Source organism: Crocodylus siamensis, chromosome 4, assembly GCF_052110815.1.
Source record: "Crocodylus siamensis isolate JL-2025a chromosome 4, ASM5211081v1, whole genome shotgun sequence".
Lineage (NCBI taxonomy): Eukaryota > Metazoa > Chordata > Crocodylia > Crocodylidae > Crocodylus > Crocodylus siamensis.
Window position 1 is genome coordinate 71,952,637 of NC_143398.1, and position 14,662 is coordinate 71,967,298.

At 44.0% G+C, this 14,662-nt stretch overlaps 1 protein-coding gene across 1 annotated transcript; it reads left to right on the forward strand.

Annotated features, from left to right (window-relative positions):
* The first annotated feature begins 1,886 nt into the window (after positions 1-1,886).
* On the forward strand, positions 1,887-13,335 carry LOC149865857 (glioma pathogenesis-related protein 1-like). Its single transcript, XM_090041015.1, has 6 exons — positions 1,887-3,366; positions 7,049-7,291; positions 9,169-9,281; positions 9,566-9,648; positions 11,234-11,260; positions 11,350-13,335. The coding sequence occupies exons 1-6, from the start codon at positions 3,190-3,192 to the stop codon at positions 11,574-11,576; spliced, it is 870 nt and encodes a 289-aa protein (XP_089897141.1). The 5' UTR covers positions 1,887-3,189; the 3' UTR covers positions 11,577-13,335.
* Positions 13,336-14,662: the final 1,327 nt, after the last annotated feature.

A 14,662-nucleotide genomic window follows, 5' to 3' on the forward strand; every position in this document is an offset into this window, starting at 1 on the left:
CTGTTTCCAGGTTCCCAGGAAGAGGATCACCACTGAACCCCTCCTTTCATTTAGTAACACCAAGTCGTGGCAGGAGAGTTGAGGGAAGGGGATCCCAGCTGAGACGGACAGCACAGCACTTATCATACCCCACCTTAGGCACTTCCACAGTGGTGCACTGGCCAGGAATTTATTCTCAAAACATCAACATTAACAGGATAGAGATCCCAACCTGGGTCAGGCAGACATGCAGTTGCCGGTGATAGACCATGAGGAGCTGCTAACGCAGGCTATCCAACCGATAGGGTAGGTATTAGAGATACAGTAACTGCAGGGGGAACACCAGCAGGAGTGGATGCAGCAGAATGCCGCCCTGTTTAAGATGCCGTGAATGATGTGGGAGGATGATCCCAAGGCCTACACAGAGGTATTTGAAAGGACCGCCCTTCAGATGAGGTTGGATTGCAGCCAGTGGGCCCACCAGTTGGGCATCCTGGTGACCGACCAGGACCAAGCCACCTATCAGGCCCTGTCAAGGGAGGATGCCCAAGATTATGACACTATGAAGGCTGCAATCCTATACGGGCTTGAGATTTCCCCAGAAAGCCACAGACAGGCATTTCAAGCCCGAAAGTTGAAAGAAGTCAAGCAGCCTTGCAGTCTGTTGCAATACCTGTGGGGCACGCTTAGTAAATGGCTACCTGCAGGTTGGTTTGACTGGGAGGGGGTCATAGACCAGGTCTTGTTGGAGCAATTCCTCTGGAACCTGGAGGAGGACACCCAGGTGTGGGGAAGGAGACACCAACCCTGGACCAGTGAGGAATTAGGTGAAGATCTGGATGCCAAACAATGACAGGAACTGAAGGAAGTAATGGAAGCCTTCTGGGACATGTTCCAGGAAACCCCAGGGCGGGCGTGGGGAATTAAGCATGAGATCAGAACATCACCCAGTCCACTAGTTAGGGAGAGATGGAGGGCAATACCCCAATGACTGCAGCAGGAAATACAGCAGGAGAGCGAAAAAATGTGGAAGCAGGAAATTATCCAGCCATCCCGAAGCCCACGGCACAGTCCCATTGTACTGGTGGTCAAAACTGATGGATCATTCCACTTGTGTGTAGACTTTAGAAAGTGAAATGCCTTAGCGACTTTCGATGCCTTCCCCATACCACACATTGTCCACCTCATTGAGAGAATCGAGGAATCCAGATACATATCTACCACTGACCTAGCCAAAGGATATTGGCAAATCCCTATGCAAGTTACAGACTGTGCTTTCAGGACCCCTTGGGGCCTGTTCGAATTTGTATGGATGCCCTTTGTGCTGAATGGTGTGGCAGCCACCTTTCAGAAGCTTATGAACACCTTACTGGCACCACACACGTTATATGTGGCAGCCTATATTGATGACATCATCATCTTCACCCCCAATTGGAACCAACACCTCAAGGCCCTGAGTGTGGTCCTGGAAGAGCTTCAAACAGTGGGGTTGACTGCCAACCCAAAAAAATGCAAACTAGCAGGGACAGAAACTGAGTACTTGAGGTTTCAGGTAGGATGGGGAACCATCTGTCCCTTGGCAGACAAGGTGGAGGCCATACGACAATTCCAATAACCATGCAACCATCGACAACTCTGTTCCTTCTTGGGGTTCAACAATTATTATCAGAGGTTCATACCATATTTTATGGGTCTCGCCGCACCCCTCACAGATGAGCTCAAAGGGGAACTGGCAGCGGCGCTAAAGTGAATGCCTGAAATGTGAGAAGGAACTTCGAGGATCTGAAGGAGGCAAAGTGTCACGACATCGTGGTACACACTTCTGATTTCTCTGCTCTTTTTATTTTGCAGACAGACACATCAGGCAGTGCCCTAGGGGCTGTATTACTGCAAAGATGGGGGGGAAGATGAGTGCCGATCGCCTTTGCAAGCCATAAACTCAGCCACGCCGAAACCAGATATGCCACGATCGAAAGGGAGTACCTGGCAATACACTGGGCGATAGAATATTTTAAATATTATCCATTGGGGCAGGAATTCCTGGTGGTGACAGATCAAGCCCTACTGCAATGGCTAATCAGGAAACAAAGCGAAAATACCCGTATTACTCTCTGGGCTCTGGCTCTACAAACTTTCAAGTTTATGGCAATGCACCGTCCTGGCAAAGATAATTTTGTAACGGATTTCCTCTCTAGATGTGGTAGCTCAGTGAAGCCTGCTGAGCTACCACCACCGGCTATTCAATCAGCTGTTCCCAGGGTGGGGAAAAGCCGGGCCAATTGCAGCGGCCGGAGAAGCCACCACGGGAAAATTAAAAAGCCCCATGGGAACCCAGCAAGGGGGAGGAGAGGGAGCCCACTGGCATGGAGCACACTGGGCATGGTAAGGCTCCTGTGGCAGGCAGGAGCATTGCAGCCAGCTCACTGCCGACATCCAGAGCAAGGAGAAGCTGAGTCCCTGTATAAGGCTGGGAGGGAGGAGGAAGTTCTTGTCTACTTTGTAAAAATCATTAGAGGCGTCCCACCCAGAGGCGGTGTGGAGTATGCCAGCAAACAGGAGCCTAGCCCATCAGCATCTGAGGCGGAGACACTAGCTGTCATGACAGCTGGGCTAACCCACCAGAACCCATGCCAACACTGGTCCCCCTGGAGAAAGGGCACGGCTGAACAACATGGCTGAACAACACAGGTGACACCCATTCGGTTGGCGAGTGGACGGGGTGTAAGGGAGGCGGAGCCCTGTGGAACACGGCAGCAAAACTGTAAGCACTGCCACCTCCGGGGTCCCCAAGAAGAGAATCACCACTGAACCCCTCCTTTCATTCATTAACACCAAGTCATGGCAGGGGAGTTGAGGGAAGGGGATCCCAGTTGAGACAGATGGTATATGGCCCCGGAGGCACTTCCACAGATGGAATAGTAATGTGGCATGAGGTGTTACAGGAGTGGGTTCAATCAGGGCTGTAAAGGCAACAAACGATTCTTACACAGAGAACTATTTCTTAATAATTTCCTCTCCTGTAAAAAAGCTAGTGTAGCAATTAATTTCCTGTTACTATGATATCAGCATGTTTTCAACTTAGCAAACCACAAAAATACCAGAGATGACTGGGCTGAACAACTCCTAGCTAGAGAGCTATATAGTAGGCAAGAAGCACCGTCTGCAGCTGAGGCATACTTCTTTCAAATTCCTGGGAGAGATCAAAGACACATGATGATCATGAAAATCATATTGTTCCTAGCTGTGTTGTTATTACTGGATCTATCTTTTTGCTCTAACAAACATTTTCCTGATATAGACGATCCTCAGTTTATTGAAGATTGTGTGAGAAGTCATAACCATTTTCGATCTAGGGTGAATCCAACAGCCAGCAACATGCGTCGCATGGTAAGAGGACTTTACAACATACTAATTGATAAGCACAGAACTTGCTATTGAATTAGCACTTTTCTTTTTAATTTTGGTGTACTTTTTTTATTAATTGTGTGAACATTTTAGATACTCTAGACAGCAGAGAATCATAGAAAAAAAGGAACTAATTGTTAGTCAGATGCAAATTTGTTCAGTTTTACTTATTTGGAAAAAAATTATTTCTTCAATTATAACTGGATCTCCAATGCATAGTTTAGCTGGTGCAAAGGGCACGGAGGGGCAAGGGCACAAGGCATTGACCAAAAAAAGACTCTTCTGAGAGTTCCTTTGGCTGATGCAGATCACTTCATTTCTTAAACTGGCTTAGGCTTTGTCTCCTGTGCTGACAGCTGATTGAGAAATCAGAATCAATGCTTTTTTCATTCACTGCATTTGCTCACCTACCATTCCTCCTCTCTGCCCTTATAGTCTCTCCCCTAGTGGTATGGGACGGGGAGAAAAGTCAACAACATCTACTTCATATGCAAACACACACTTGGGCTGATCCAGGACTTCTTAAAGTGGGGTGCAGGAACAGTGACCTGCACTGTAGGGTTGGCTGCATTGCTACTCCCCACACCATGGCTAAGGACAGACATTCAAAAAGCCTGAGCCTGAACTGATTCAATATTTGCAGGTTAGTCTAACCTGGCTAGGCTGAATCACTTTGTAACTGTACAGACATCCCAGAAATGCCAGCACATGCCTGCAGTGGCTCAGGCTAGAAGCCAGGGGCACCAGAGCAGCCTTTCTTTCTCTTACACAGCACTGAGCGGAGGGGGGACATGGCCAGGCCCCAACAGGATGATCTGATTAGCCAGGCAGGGAATTGATAACTGTGTTTATCACCCCTAACTCAGTGTTTATCACCCCATTAAGAAAACAACAGAGGGGCATTACCAGCTACCTGTTAATTCTGCCTGTTGATTCTACCAGTTATTCATCATGGACCATAACCAGCATGTGGTCTGCTAGCTATTACACAGAGACCTCTCCACAAGGCAGAGGGAAGGGGGGAATTCCTGCTTAGCAGGGAATGGTGAGGGAGAGGGGGCGGAGCAACCTGCAGTCTCTGCCGAACTACAGCCAGAGAGCAGAGAGGAGGGGCCAGCCCTGATGTGGAGCAGAGAGCCCTGCCCAGCCCAGAAAGCATGCCAGGATGCTGGGGGAATCTGATTATCTTAAACCAGCAAGGGGTCTGGGACAGACATTACATAAACTGGCTTGACCCAAATCAGTTAAATCTGATATTACATTCAACCAGATTTATCTCAAACCAGTTTCAGTCATTTTCAAACTGGTTTATATGTACTGAACATCTGTTCTGTTACAGGTTTAAATCAGTTTCTGATCACTTAAACCAGTTTATGAGTAATGTCTGTCCCTAACCCACAGGTTCAGCAGTGGGGAACTTTAAGTCCCTCAAGCAAGTAAAAAAATCTTCCCTCCCCACACTGTGCTCAGTGGTATATTACTTCCCCTCTCCTATCCACCACAACTGCTATCCCTGGCTTACCCAGGGACAAGGTGGGAAGAATAAGCAGGGGGAGACAGGGGCTCTAGAGTAGCTCCTGCCACTGTAGGCTGCCTGCATGTTGAATTCCTATCCCCTACTCCTGTTCCCAGGCCAGCAGGGAATACCCAAGGGGACCAAGCACAGAGGAGAAACCTGCCCCTAGCTACTGCTGTCCCAGGCTGACCTCAGCTCCATGTGGAGCCCAGCTGGACTGGGCAGGAGTGTCTCTGGAGCCTCTACCCCCATACCCCCAGGACAGTTGGAAACAGAAACAGTAGTTGGGGCATGGGGAAGGAGAAAGTGTAGGGGAAGGAAGGAGGGAGATTCTTACCTGCTTCCAGGACCTAAAAAGGGTATCTGGCTTCTGCTCTCCTGAAGTAATCAACTGAAAAGGGAGTGCATCCACATCACTGCACTGCTGGATCTGCCCACACACGCAGACACATATACATGCACACATAGATGAACAATGGGGAAGCTCACACAGTGGAAATTCTGGGTAGGTGCACGATTGAATTAACAATTTAATTTTCATTTAAAAAAAATGCTCAACTCATCCTTGTGAAGGGCAGGTTTTACAGCACCATTACAATAAGACACTTAAAATTTCTGTCATAGCTTAACAGTCCAGCATGCTAGGCATAATACTAAATTGCACAGATATTGTTCAGATACTAGCAGTCTAAGAGAACCTTATAATGGACAGAAATGGCCCCCTAAGAAGACCAACTTACTCAAAACACTGAAGAGCTGATACAAATGCTCTGTAGTAGCTTGGTACCCCGAGTAAGTGTTGCATCAGGACTGAGTGAAGCTTCTCCAGGCTCATATGGACCATATCTTTCCAAAGTCAGCATATTAGGATAGTCAATCATTCATGTCTGCAAACCTCTAGAAATAGTACCTGGAAGACTTGTTAGAAACCATGCGTGGTATTGTATGTCCATAGGACTAAGGGTGGGTTTTGTTGTTTGTTTGTTTTTTAATGCCTCTACTAAGAAGCCAAATTCTTACAATTTTTATAACCATGTGAAAGATGCAATTTATGTTGGGTAGACACCCCTCAAGCCAGAAAATTCACAAACACTAACCCCACCCACATTAATTTAGAGCGCTGTGTCAGGAGAGCCCCAAATATCAATATTAATGGGTGTATTAATATTTCTAGCCACATAAGCAGTGCTTTTTTGAATCAAAGAATGCTTGTTGCACAACCCACAGACACAATTTTAGTATGAGGGTAAGTGTTGAACTTTGTTCTGGAAAAAAAAACAACCTCTCACAGTGAAGTATCTAAAAGTGACTTAAAAGTGACAGACACAAAGTTTTAATTCCTTGTCCCTTTTTGTTTATAAATGTTTAAAGCCTTCATTGGCCTTGAATGCAAGTGATCCTCCTGCAACCGCTTGGGACTGTGCAGAGAGCAACCACTAACAGCAGTCCCTGTGCTCTGGGGAGGTGGAGGAGCCAAGGGGCAATAAGAGGTATGGTTCCACTCAGCAGATCAGAGCATGTTGTTCCAGTTAAATAACTGATGCAAAATGAATAACTGAACAAGGAGACTGGGCCTTATACAGGCATAATGTCCCCAGTACCGTACTCCTTTTTGGCTAGCTGTTTTCATCCCAAATCCCACTAAATCCTAGTGGTCTTAAATACCATAATCTAGACCTGTAGGTTTAATAAAAAAAAGACATGAGATGTGGCATATTTAATACATTTGCAATGTCTGAAGAACACGGGGAGAGAAAAGTTGATTGTGCTAAAGCAGAAGTGTCTAAATTAAAAATACTGGCTGTAAAGGTGAGAGGCAAAAGGAAAGATAGGCCTAGGAGACAGGAAAGAGACAGATTAAGAGGAAAGTTTCTGTTTAAAGAACTCTAAATATGTGGAGTTCATCCCTCTGGCTTCTTCACTTGTCATTCCATCTAGGAAGAGCACACAACTGCTGAAACTTCCTTTGCCTGATGAAAGGTTTTTGAACCCAAAAGGTTGCTTAAAAATTGTTTTCCAACTATTTAAGTTGGTCTAATAAAAGATATCAGATTCACCCAAAGAACCTTTTCTGCCTATGTCGTTAGACCAACACAGCTACAACCTGCATCCCAATGCATATTAATTCATGTTCTTTTCATTCTGTAGTCCTGGGACTCCGCTCTGGCAAAAACTGCCAGAGCATGGGCAAAGAAATGTCACTTTGGTCACAACATCTATCTTAAAGTACCAGGAAAGGTACATCCCACCTTTACTTCAGCTGGAGAAAACATCTGGACTGGCAGCACCTTATTTTCTGTGAATGCAGCCCTTACTGACTGGTATGATGAAGTCAATATGTATGATTTCAAGAGCCGTGCCTGTACTGGTGTGTGTGGCCATTACACCCAGGTAATTTTTTTGTATCTGTCTCAACTTTCAAATGATTTGTGAAAAGCACATGTTGTCTACTATTTTAAATTGTAGCTTAAATCAGTTGCACAATTTGAACTGACAATTCTAGGTGAAGAGAACTCTGCAAAAATACTGTGATAAAGAGAAAAGAGGATACTGTGCTGTTTAAAGTTGCTTCAGAGTGATTCTCATGGAAAAAATACAACAAAAAAACTGCCACACTGTAGTATCAGGAAGAAGGCCACTTTACCTCTTTATTATAGCGAGAGGCAAATATCAAATACTGGGACTGTTGAGAAAACCTATAAAATAAAACCTGCCCTTCAGTTTTGGAATAATAGGCCAAGTAAGTTCCAGGTGCTTTCCTGTTCACAGAGGAAACAAATTATAAATTGAGGAAATTACATTTTTTGTTTAAAATACCAAAAAAAAAAAAAAAAAAGATTCTGAACTAGGCTGCAATGAGATCCTTTCAAGGGTGATGTGGGGTACTATACAATGTAAACACTGTTAGGTGGGCAAACATAACTCACATGATAAACTAAAGAGATTTAAAATAAGAATCCATTGTATTAAAACCTATTCTGTCCTGTCATGGTCTTGCTGAGTTCTTTGCAACAGAAGAACTGCTCTATTATTTCTTTGGAGTCAAAATTCAAGTGAAAACCAAGAGTTCAAATGAAAACTAAGAATTGCTCTATTATTTCTCTGTAGTTAAAATTCAAATGAAAACATTTTCCACAGGGTGCCTGGAGTTTAAATAGGTTGAAAACTTCTGCCTTAAGCTGTTGCTATTAGGCCTACACGAATAGGGAAGTATTCATTTTGGATTCAGCTCTAATTCGGAAGACAATGATTCAATGCAGAGATTCAAATCACTGTCCTAAATTGATTCGACCGAATCGGCTTCAGAAGATTTGGCGCAGATTCAGAGAGATTCAGAGATTTGTCCATAGACTATAATGGGGGAATCACTGAAATACCTATAACTTTGGGTTTTTTTAGAAGATTTGAATGAAAACAGTAGGGATGGTAGCTTCTGAGGGCATGAGGCCTGCCAAGTTTCAAGGAGATAGCTGCAGGGGTTTCTGGGAAACTGCACCTCAAGGTGCTGACAAGCAAAACACGTGTCACATGTGTGTGTTAAGTCAGAACGGGGTGAAAACAGCAGGCATGCTAGCCCCTGCTGAGGCCACAAAGTCTGACAGGTTTCAAGGAGATAGGTTCAGGGAGTTCTGGGAAACTGCACCTCAAGCATCTGAAAGCAAAACTCATGACATGTGTGACCTTATGTGTGTGTTAAGGCGCAGCAGGATGAAAACAGCAGGGATGGTAGCCTGTAACAGGGGGCCTTCCCGGTGCTCAGGCTGAAACAACTCACAAAAGGCACAGAAAGGCTGCAGAGAGAGGCTTATGTGCTGTTTCTATGTCCCTCCCCCAGAACACTGTGATTGGAAGGGGACTCAGGGAAAGATCACAGTCACTGGCCAGCTATAGATGTCAGTCTTTCCCTCCCCAGTCCCCCTCCCTCTTCTCAGTTCTGTTCCCCTAAAAGACTGCCTTCTGACACTCCAAAACTTTTTCTAAATCTTTTCTGAATTGGTTCGGAGGTTCTGAATCAATTCAGAGGGTTTTGGTCTCGTGATTCGTTTCAAATTTGGTGATTCAGCCTCTGAACAGGCCAAATCTTCTCCGGATGGAACTGGTGACTGAAGCTTCATACACCCCTAGTTGCAATGCCTTCAGTGTGGGCTGTTACAAAGCTACCCAAGATATCCAACTTGATTTCCTGCTTTTCCTTTTATCACAAGTTGTAGTAGCCTTATTAATTCTGGGAGGAAAAAACATGTAACATACTTTGGTTTCCTTTTCAGGTTGTTTGGGCCAAAAGTTACAAAGTTGGCTGTGCTGTTCAGTTCTGTCATAGAGTTACAAATTTTCCTGGTATCTCCAATGCGGCACATTTTGTTTGCAACTACGGACCTGCGTAAGTTGACATTATATTAAAAGATTCTGGAGCACACCTGGGAAAGCCACAGTCCAAAGAATCCAAGTAATATCCAACCTCATGGAGAAGATCTTGTCTCTTGCATAGCATACTTAGACATGTTTCCTAGAGTTACTGTATTATCAAATATTTCTATGTACAAGGACAGAGGTTGGAAACAATCTAATTCACAGAGGCAGTGGATCTAGCCTGTAGATCCAGAAGGCTTTGCCTCTGCTCATGCCTGTGTTAATCTAGCAACATGATGTTGTTCTGCTTTTCAGTGGGAATTATCCAACAAAACCTTACGAAGCAGGAGCAACATGCAGTCAGTGCAATGGTGAAAAGTGTGCAGGCAACCTCTGTGGTAAGTGCAAGGAAATCTGTTAAAAATATTACCTAGAAATTTCTGGTGAAAAGTAGTCAAGTTGCACTATCCTTAGGAGGTGAGAGATGTGGGCTTGAATCCCACAGGCTGAAGAGGACCCATAACCTAAGACTCCTACTTCCTGGGAGAGTGCTCTAACTACTAGACTATTACATGACAGGTGAACCTATCTCCACTACCACATCTGTTTAATAGACATTTAGGTGTGTAAAATGAAATAGGATTCTATCTGAGGTCTTCCAGAGATGCACTGAGCTCATTAAGTGCCCAGGGCAAAGGCTAGGAGAGGGGGATGGGGATGGGGATAATGAGGGGACAGGAAAGCTTATCTTCCCAGACTCCTTCTGCCACATGTAGCAGTGTCAGCTCTGCTTGGCAGCAGTAGTCCCATAGTCAGGCTCACTGTACTCCTTTTGCTCTTTTCCCATATTCCCTCCCTCTGCCCGATATATACATATTGGGTACAAGGGTCTGCCTGCTCTGACAAAGGGTCAGGGGTTGGGAAATGAGAGAGCAGGAAAGTACCATTCTGCTTACTCCACTCCACCTCTCCCCTCAGATACACTGCTCCATGGGTGACTGATGCTTCCCAAGTCAGGGGAGGCAACAGATCACCGATGGGGGTGGGGAGTTCTCCAGCGCTTGCCAATTGAGGTCGGGGGGGAGATCCCTCAGCCACCCATTGCCAACCTGGTGCACTCTTCCCACCCTAGTATCGTCTTGAGGTTTCCACATTTAGAGCCTTGTTAGAACTTACACGGTAAGCTGAACAAATGTTAATTGGCTTAGTGTTGTTCCACTTAGTGAAGTAGTCACATGGTAAGGTGAAAAACCTACTCTGACTATCCATCACCTGCACTGCTGTGACTTGCTACTAGAGGCTGGGGAAGAACTAGGAGCAGGACAACTTGCTGTTCCCACCAGGCAAACTAAGTGAGCTCCAGAGCTGCGGCAAACATTGAGAGCTGGAGAGGAAATTCTCTTCACTGCCCTCCACCTGTGTATAGAGCCAGGGACGCCCTGCTCTACTGCAGGCAGCCCAGGTCTCCTTGTCAGCAGCAAGCAGGGAGTGGGAGGGAATTCTTTCTGTGCTTGCTGCTTCCAGACTGGGCAAAGTATCTCTGGTTTCCTGCATTTGTGCCAGGAAGGATGTGACAAGCACTGCAGCCCTGGAGCTTGTTTGCTCTGCCCAGTGGGGGTAGAGGTGCTGTACCTGGCCCCACTATATGTTACTTGTATTTACTGACTTCTGCAAGTTAGTTTTGCACATTACCTTTTAACAATAAATCCAACCTTTTAGATGTATTTGCTACTTCCTTCACCTGTAGGACAACAGGTTATATAAGAGCAAATACAAATGTTGGAAGCTACATTAAATTCAATACTAAACTATGAGACCTACCTCATCTGGCAACATGTCAGCCCAGTTAATTTTTGAGCAGCATTTAGACATCAATTTGAGTTGCAGGTGCAGTTGTATAGTCACTACTAAGGCACTACTATTTTTTCATTAATAAAACTGACAGTCAAGTCATATTTACATTTGTTTCTGATCTCTCACCAGAAAACCCAGAACGTGAGCAACTGATAAGTATGTATCAACACCTTTTCTTGTTAAATTACTTACTTACAGTCCAGTATGTATAGTTAAGCATAAGCCCCTTTTCTTTCTTTTTAAAGATTATGACAACTGGTATCCAGACTGGGACACAACTCCACACCTCCCCTTGCCTAGGCCTCCATACCCATCCACTCCTTCATCCCCCAGCCCTTCTGCGCCTTCACGCTCCTTTTGTAACCAATACTGTATTGTTATTTTAGTTTTAAGGCCACTGTTTGTGTTTCTGGCCTTTGCTGCTGTCTTTCTAGTACAATGGCAGTATCCTCAATTATTTATCTATGAATAATCTCCATTTCAAGATACTCAGCAGCACTGTTTAGTACTGTTATATCACCGAAGCAAGGGAATCACACAGAAGAACAATATAGGCAGGATTGTTTTTATAACAGAAAAATGTTAACCCCCATTATTTGATATTTTAGCCTTTGAGCATCACTATACTTTAAAAATTTTCCCACTGTTCTTATCTGTGTCCAATATACATTTCCCCCCTTCAAGAAGAGGAAGAAACAAGTAAAATTATCCCCCATTAAGATATTTAGGGAAGAGCTGCCCTTTTTAGCTCCACAGAATATTGTCTGACCATTTAGACCCTAATGAGTCTGTTGACAAATCTAAGTAAACACAAATACATGCTACAATGTGCTATTTAAGGAGCCACTTCCCACTTCTTGTCAGAATCAGAACTGCTAGACTGCTTACCATAGAAGCTAGACCAGTGATTCTCAAAGAGGGTGCTGGGAGACCCTGAGCTGCTGCTGGATCTTTGGAAAGGTATGTGAATCTGAGGTCTGAGGAGATAAGTGTTAGCAAATACTTTTCTGGACTAGCAGAAAAGCTCAGGCTCAGGCTTATCCCTGCTTACACTGCCAGGTCCCTCCGTAAGGAAGTAAGCATTGTAATTTATAAATTAGTTTTTTAAATTTGGTGCCACTCAAATCCCAGAAGTTACAGAGAGGTGGCTCAGGTCCAAAAAGACTGAGGACCACTGGGCTGGACTATAAGCTAGTGATTGCCAGCCAAGGTACCACAGCACCCTAACATGCCTTGATCCTTTCAAGGGTGATGCAGGGCGCCACACAACATTAACACTGTTAGGTATGTTAATGTGATTCATATGTTAAACTTGAATCTTTCAATTAGGAATCCATAGCATTAAAAACAGTCTGCCCTGCTGTGGTCTTTGAGGTCTCTGCAACTGAAGAATTGCTCTATTGATTTTCCTGTAGTCAAAAACCAAGTGAAAACTTTTAGAGCTGACATTTTCTGAGGGGTGCCTCAAGTCTACCCACAGGTGTCCTGAGTCTCTCCAGGGGTGTAGTGAGTCTAAAGAGGTTGGGAACCACTGCTATAAGCTACTAATGGAGATTCTTCTTTAACTTAAATCTTAGTTTTGGGAACTAGAGAAATCCAAATCCAGCAATACCAAGGTTCTGGTGGCCACTGTATTCAGCATAACAAAAATGTGATTCTGGGTGGTCATAGACATGTTACAGCACTATACAGTGTTAATAGGTGAGAAATATTAAATTATTCTCATATAATATAGTTCTTTGTGTTAAGTTTGAATCCTTTTAGCTTGCATGCTTGTAGTTTTATTGGGCCTTTATTGAGAATTTTCTCAACAAGGCTAGCTAGCCCAGTCCTAGGACATCCAGTTTTGATTAAAGGTTCAGGTCAGTTTGTTCAAGCTCGTCTGACAGGATGAAACAAAAATGTCTTCTTTTTTACCATATTTGTCAATGCTTTCATCAAATAACATTGTAAACCTTTGAGAAGGGTGATAAAGTCTCTCAGTGCTCAGAGACGTGTTCCTCTGGCATCCTCTGCTGAGGCTCCCATTTGTAGCTGTAAATGAAAATCCAACACCTCCTTAGGAGTTAGTTTCCAAATTTGGGTAAGATCACCCCAACAGGCTGCTCATCTGTTAGAAATTCTTAGGATTTCAAGACATAGGGATTCCAAGTTGTAAGACTGCTTATTTCTGTTTGGATCACAGAAGCAAATATAGCTAGATCTTTGTTAACAAGATCATCATTTCATAATTTTAATAAAGTTTGGTTTTGTTTTCACCAAATTAGAGGACTCATTTTGCTGAGAACAGGGGCTGTCAACAGTAACCCTAACACCCTTAAATCTCCTTCAAGGGTCAACAGTAGCTTTTTAAAATTCTGGGTCTTTTGTCTGCTATGTTATTTTATACGTGGAAAACAAGAGATTTAAGAAATATTACGTACACAAGCCATTTCTCAACAAAATTTCAGTTGAATAAAATTGGAAAAAATAAAAATGCTTTTTACCTTAGAGAGAGGGAAAAATCCATCCATCCCCCACCCCCACCTTGGAATTAAGAAGTGTATCACTATAGAACTCAGTAGCCCAGGAAATTCTAAATAATAGAAATATTGACCTGAAATGAAGAAGTGGTCCAGTGGCTGCAAAACAACTTCTAGGCTACCATGGTAGTGCTTCAGGCCGAATCCAGCCTATGAGGAATACAGAAGTCTAGATCTAGCCCAAGCCCACAGGTGAGTCTGACATCTCTGACTTACAGATTTGCTACTGTACATATTTTGCTGCCATCCTGAAATCAGGACATTAGAGGGCACCTATGCCAGACTGGGATCCAGAAATTAGGTGGTGACTCAGCACTTTTTTCCTAAGGGGCCATTTCAGATAGGCATGCTTTGAATATTCTTAATACATACTAAGAGCTTTGAGCTCAATACAAAAGATAGTAGCCCACAACCACTTTCGTTAAAAATATGATTGAGAAAGGAGAGGAGACAGTGGTGTCCACCTATATATAATTGCTGTCCTGGAGATTAAAGCACTTGCTTTGGAAGTGGGAGAGGGAGATGGAGCTTGAGCACCCTCCAGTATGGTGGGCATTAAATCCCCGCCATCTCCCACTTCCAGCAGAGGACTCTAAACCAGCTATAGACTAGGCTGAGTGGGAACACTTCATCCTTCCTGCTGAAGGTATGTCACTGTGAAGAAAGTAATGCAAGATTCATTAGGCCAGAGAGAGGGAGTACATGGAAGGCTGAAACTGTAGCCTAGTGATTGGGGAAGTCCCTAGGAAGGATGGCAGACCCAATTACTTTCTCTGAGGACTGCTATGAATTTGCATTAAAAAGTTATTGGATAAAAGGCTATGCAACTTTTAAAATTAATTTTAAATTGTTTTTCGAGATATACCCATAAAAAGATTTTTATCAGCACATACAAATTTAGCCAACAGTCCATGGCTCAAACATTTCTCATAACTTGACATGATGTCACCTCTGATTTCCTTTCTGCCAAAAGGTAGACTTTCTGCCAAAAGGTAGACTTATGCAGTTTGTTTCCATTTCTTACCTGAACAAAACT